Source organism: Tenrec ecaudatus, chromosome 6, assembly GCF_050624435.1.
Source record: "Tenrec ecaudatus isolate mTenEca1 chromosome 6, mTenEca1.hap1, whole genome shotgun sequence".
Lineage (NCBI taxonomy): Eukaryota > Metazoa > Chordata > Mammalia > Afrosoricida > Tenrecidae > Tenrec > Tenrec ecaudatus.
The window spans coordinates 151,606,983-151,612,982 of NC_134535.1; the positions used below are offsets into that span (position 1 = coordinate 151,606,983).

A 6,000-nucleotide genomic window follows, 5' to 3' on the forward strand; every position below is an offset into this window, starting at 1 on the left:
GCAAATCAGTGTATGGGACCCTAACAAGGGGACCAGTCACTTTCGCAGCCCCAGAGGGGACAGGTACACTCCACTACCAAGAAGAGCGAGGAGCTTATCCATTAGACCTGCGGTCTGTGCTCTGAGAATCTCCCAGATCCAGGCAACAGCGTTGCCACACCAGAGAAGTCATGAGATGGTATGGTGCAGCAGCAGAGAAAAGGTCACTGCGGAACCAGGAGGCAGGTGCAAGATGGCCACAGTGGACGTGCCAACCCCCGGAGCAAGGGAACTGAGAGCCCTCAGTCAGGAGGCGTATCGGCAGAGTGTGTCTGGGCGTTTATTGGCAACAGAAAAAGAGTGTTATGACATTTGCCCAAGTAAGGCAGCCTGAGGGACTGAGTGGCCAAGAGGCCAGAGGGATTCCAGTGGGCACCACTTAGCAAAGCTGGCGGAACTGATGGACTGTCTTCTGAGTCGTTTCTGGCTCTGAACTGTAGCTTCTGGTTAAGTGTCATCGAGCCGGTTTCACCTCTACTGATCGTATGGTATGACAGAACAAAACCATGCCCACCCTCTACCAGCCATTCCTGTTTGAGCTCATTGCTGCAGCCATTGTGTCAGCCCGGTTTGCTGACACATAGTAACAGGACAGGGTAGAACTGGCTCTGTGGGTTTCTGAGACGGTAACTCAAAGCCTCATCTTTCTCCCAGGGAGCAGCCGGTGGTTTTGAACTGCTGACCTTGTGGTTAGCAGCCCATCCTGTAACTGCAGCCCAACGCGTAACCACTACACCACCAGGGATCTTCTATCGTCCCATCTACAACCCCCCCTCAGTAGTCACGAAGGAGCCCTGGTGGCGTGGTGGTTCCACATTGGCCGGAGAGCTGTAAGATGGGCGGTCTTAAACCACCAGGCACTTCACTGGATAAAGATGGGACTTTCTATTCCTATTAAGAGTTTCGGTCTCAGAAACTCACGGTGGCAGTTCTACCCTGTCTCGTGGGGTCTCAGCGAGGCAGCATGGACTCGACGGCAGGAAGGGAGCTAGTCAGTCCTCAGCAGTGATATTCTGTATTTATTTTATGAGGCAGCCTGTTATTTAGGTAAAGGTCCCCTCATTTTAAGGTTAAGGCCTGGAGCTCAGAGAGGCTGACTCAGGATCACATGGTGAAACAAGCCAGTTAGGGGCACCTGGGTTAGTGAGGGGCTGGCTTCAATCGAGGCCTTTTCCATCACTATTCACTTTTCAGAGAGCAAGGGCACACAGCCAAAGTTAATGCGGAGAATCTGATGGAAAGGTATAAAGCTTAGACCCGGATGCTGTGAGAGTGATTTTAAGTTTCAATGGCTTAATCAACAGACTCTACGACTCGAGGGGGCAACAAAGGGGCCAAACCCCAGACCTCTGCTCGCCAGGTGTGCCAGCAAGTTGCTGGCACAGTGGTCAGGTGGCCCTCTACTCTCATTCCCAGATGCCCCAGCCCCAGAGAAGACATCCCTGGAGGAGGTCCGGATCCACACCATTTCAGACACAGGTGAAACGTGCTGCCTGGCAGGCGATACTCTGTCCCCTGGGTCCCTCTTCCTTCAGAGAGTAGCAGGGTTAATCCTGAGACACCTCACACCCAGTGCCCCAGTCACCACCACAAAGCACCAGCCTCCCTCCAGCAGTCTGATCTTCCATCTCTTTGTTCCCAACCCCCCTGCTGATATCCCCAGCTGCTCTTACAATGGAAACTTTGCAAGGCTGCCTGTGTAAACCTCTTAAGGGGAAGTTGCTTAATCTTTTGACATTTCACATTGCACTGGCTGCCTGTCTTTCCTCTATTTTACCACTATTCTCCCTCCCGTCCACACTCACAAGACCCGGCCAACCTTTTGTTTTTTCCGTTTCTTTACCTTCTCAGCTTCGCTGATGCTGGCCTCCACCCCAGGTTAGTCACCCTGTGCTAGTCAGTTCCTTGTCCCCACAGCCAAGGCATCGCGCCTAAGACCTTGCTTTCAAGAATCCCACTCTGCTTTCGACCTCCTGTCCTGCCCGCCCACTCTACTATTCCCTGGCCCAAGAGAATGAACAAGAATTGGAAGGACTCCATGGCCGACACAGCAGCCCGCTCCCATGGGGAGAGATGAGGCTGTCTGCTCTAGTAAAGACCTATCACCACAGAAACCCTATAGAGGGTCACTGTGAGTCAGAGTCGACTCGATGGCAGGTTTGTGTTTGGCCTATAAGAATGTAAGTTGGTTGGAAAGGGGGAACCAATTACAAGGACCTACATATAACCTCTTCCCTGGGAGACGGACAACAGAGATGTGGGTGAAGGGAAACTTCGGACAGTGCAAGATATGACAAAATAATAATTTATAAATTACCAAGGGTTCATGGGGCGGGGAGGGAGGGGAAAAATGAGGAGCTGAAGCTAGGGGCTTAGGTGGCGAGCAAATGTTTTGAGAATGATGAGGGCAATGAATGTACAAATGTATGGATGTATGGGTGGGTTGTGATAAGAATTGTATGAGCCCCTAATAAAATGATTTTAAAATTTACAGTGGGATGAATTTGATTTGTGTAACAATGGCAATGCATGAAAATTCTATCGATGACAACTCTAATTAAAACACTAGAGATTAAAAAAAATAATTTAAGTTGGAAGGAACCATCTAAGGATGAATCTGGGAAATACCTCACGATATGGGGGAAACTGGAGGACAGGATGCTCCATGTCATCCCAAGATCAAGAAAAGGTTTTCACAGGAAGAGAAGCAGAATGTGATGGCTGCCGGGGGAGGCGGGGAAAGAGAAGGCGGAGCCATAGGCTATGTGAGGGCTCTGTAAACTACACAAGTGGCTCCAAAGTAAAATTGAAAATGAAAATAAAATGATCCTCGTTTCATTTCTAGATAATGGTGATTTCATTTGTTTGTGAAACTATATTTAAGGCTCTGGAGGAATTTTTCATTTTGTCATTGATGTGAAGGGACAGGATTGGCTCCTCCATCTGGAAAGTTTGCTGACCCTCGGGCTAGAGTATCCCTTCCCAAGCTCATTTGGCCTGTGCCCCACCTTTCAGAAAGTAAAGTCTCTCAGCATTTGCCTGGCAATGACAAGAAAGAAGTTTGTTCAATAGGCCATAATGCAGGACAAAGGGCAGCTTTCTGCTTCTACAGCCTCCCCCATGACTCCAGGGGCCCGAGGGTGTGGAGGCATCCACTCTGGTTAACTTGGACAGATGACAGGCTCGGAAACAAACGCACTGCCCTCAGGCCGACAGGTAGGTGTATTGGGGAAAAGCCATATTCAGCAAGAGGGAGATGGTGTGTGGTTGGTTCGGGGTGGGGGTGGGGATATGATGGCAACAGGACAAGACAACGAGAAGCTTGCCAAGTTGTTGGATGTAAAACTGACGATCCGCTCTGGAAACCTTCACCTCATTCACCAAAGTTGAACGTATTTTAAGTCAGAGCTAGAGGAAAACCCCATTCACCAATTTCAACGCCAAATACAAAATCTCGAGTCCAGCTGCCTAGGATCACACTCCTGCTCCGACGATGCGACATGTAGCAAGCTACTGGACCTCTCTTTCCCGATCTGTAGTCAGGACTACGGGAGCGGATAATACACAGCTCTCACTGTAGTCCCTGTGTGTCACTGGTTGGTTCGTACCCATAGCAACCCTTTGGGACTGAGGAGAACTGACGGAGCGTTTTCTAGGTTGAATTTATTTTTAGCTTGTAATCTTCTGGGGAGATGGCCACTTCTTTTCCCCCTGGGAGCTGCTGAGTGGCTTCCACCACGGAGCCACCAGGACTCTTGACTCAGTCCTTGTGGGCGCCTTTTTACGATGAGCACTGTGGACGGAGGGGAGCTCTCACCTGATAGAATGAATCCGACTGGGTGACTGCAGCTAGGTCTTGGAACGCTGAGACTGTGTGAGCTAATCTGACGACTGGCCAAGTGGAATAAATAACAAGCCCATGAACAAAAAAGGGCTTTCCTGGTAAACAAATGGAGGGAACTGCCAGGTCTTACCATCCATGTTGCTAGGAGACCGGCTGTATGCAATTGGGAGCTTCGAAGGAGGATCGGGGCCCAGGAGGGGAGAATCAGGTGGAATCTCTTGTGGCTGTGTGGAATCAACATTAGAAAAGTCAATCAGTCAATAAATCTGGTCTACCCTCAGAATTGACCTAGTATCCAACCAATCCCTGTCCCCTTCTTCTTCTGCCACCAAGGCCATCTCCCCTGTCCCCTTGTACTGGCTCCAAACGACAGTTCCAGAAACTCCGTTGGGTTGTCAAGTTGATAGATACAGCTACATTTCATGGAGTGATATCAGTTCCAAGCAGGAATGATTAAGGCTCACCCAATGAGGGGTTTATCCCATTTTATTTACCGTGACACACGTAAGGTCTACGTTGTCCATAGCGTGCTAGTGTGTGATTCTACTCTGTGGGAGTCTTAAGTTCCATTAGTAATTTGATTCATATTAGCTAGCAAGGCTGGGGGTGGGGGTGATAAGTAGTCAGCATAGCTAATTAGAATAAATTCATGGCAGTCTGCGCGGTTCCTTTCTAAAGGTGAAGCAATTTTTTAAAATGGCAAGTAAACAAAAAAAAGATTTTTTAATTTCTAGGTTATTAGTTTACTGGAAATTCGTGGGTGGTACAGCGAATACATTTGGCTGCTAACTGCAAGATTAGAGGGTTGAATCTACCCAGAAACGCTTCAGAAGAAAGGCCGGGTGATGTACTACTTCTGAAAAACCAGAGTCTCTCTGCCATCGAGGAGATGCGGATTCATAGCGACGCCCTGTGGGTTCCCGAGACTGTAACTATTCACAGGACTAGAAAGCCTCGTCTTTCTCCCGCAGAGCTGCTGGTTTTGAACTGCCCGCCCTGCGGATCGCAACCCAACGCTTAACCACTGCACCACCAGAGTTCCGTATAGTCTACTCAAAGGCAAGTAAGAAACTACTTATTATGTGCTTTGTTATTTTATTTTTCCTTTATTTTATTATTTGCTTTGGCTGTGCTCTATAACAAATGTAACCTTGATACGTGAAATGCAATGCTTTATTTTTACGTATTCAAGAAACCCAGCGGGCGCCCTACACGGCGTTCTCCGCTAGGGAAATCATTAGATCGCAAGTTTCTGGCGGCTTAGGAGCAAGCTGTTCTGTGACACGCCACCCCGCCCCCCCCATCTCGGTCAGGAATGACCGTCGGCGGGAAAACCAGTTCTCCAGCCTCCGCGTGGCCGCTTCTTCCCTCTTGCCCCGCACTCAGGCCGCCCCCCCTCCCGAGAGACCCCCGCCCCCCAACACACCCCAAGGGAGCCGGGCGCCATCCCAATTTTCCTGAGGTCGCCCCACAGAAGCCCGATTCTAAGGCTTCGCCCCCCGAATCCCACGGACAGCACGCCTCTCGCCCTTAGCCCACGACCCTCTCCAAGGCACCTCTGCACCCCCCGTGGCCGTGCGCCCGCCGCGCCACCTCCGCCGGGGCAGCCCAAATCCCAGGGACCCGCGTTCCTTACCCGGTTCCGGCACCCCTTTCCTTTCTACAGGCCAACGCGCCAAAATTCCAATTTGGCTCCACCCTGCTCTGGCGTCAGACGCAGGCCGGCTGAGAGCCGCGCTGATTGGCTACGTCCACGCCATCGGAATTCGCGCAATCTGATTGGTTTACGTACTCGGGCGCCCTCTCGGCTAGGGGCCGGTGGACTTCCGGTCGCCGAAGCCTTTGGTCTCTTTAGGTAGCGTTCTGGCGCCGCCTAGCGCCTGGTTTAAATCTCCTGTATGTTATGTTGACGGGCGGGTCAAACTCGGTTCGACTTTGACTTCTAACACCCTCTGCGCCTCATTTTTTCTGTGAGGTGGAGGGTAACGCTTAACGCAGAGAAGCGTGGACATTTACACTTACTCTTCGGGTCGCATGCAAAATATTATCCCTGCCTTAGTGGATTCCCTGCAGCTGAATTGGCTATAGAGAAACCTGAACAAATGGACTGTTTCTCT

General features: G+C 50.5%; 1 protein-coding gene across 2 annotated transcripts in view; it reads right to left on the reverse strand.

Moving 5' to 3' along the window:
- Positions 1–5,590, reverse strand: part of MCM10 (minichromosome maintenance 10 replication initiation factor) — a 48,903-nt gene extending 43,313 nt beyond the window's left edge. For both annotated transcript variants that reach the window (XM_075552365.1, XM_075552364.1), the window contains exons 1-2: positions 5,520–5,590; positions 4,014–4,107 (exon numbers count right to left, since the gene is read on the reverse strand). In XM_075552365.1, coding sequence (XP_075408480.1) covers positions 4,014–4,020 — 7 coding nt within the window. In that variant the 5' untranslated portion in view covers positions 4,021–4,107; positions 5,520–5,590. The remainder of the gene's footprint in view (positions 1–4,013; positions 4,108–5,519) is intronic.
- Positions 5,591–6,000: the final 410 nt, after the last annotated feature.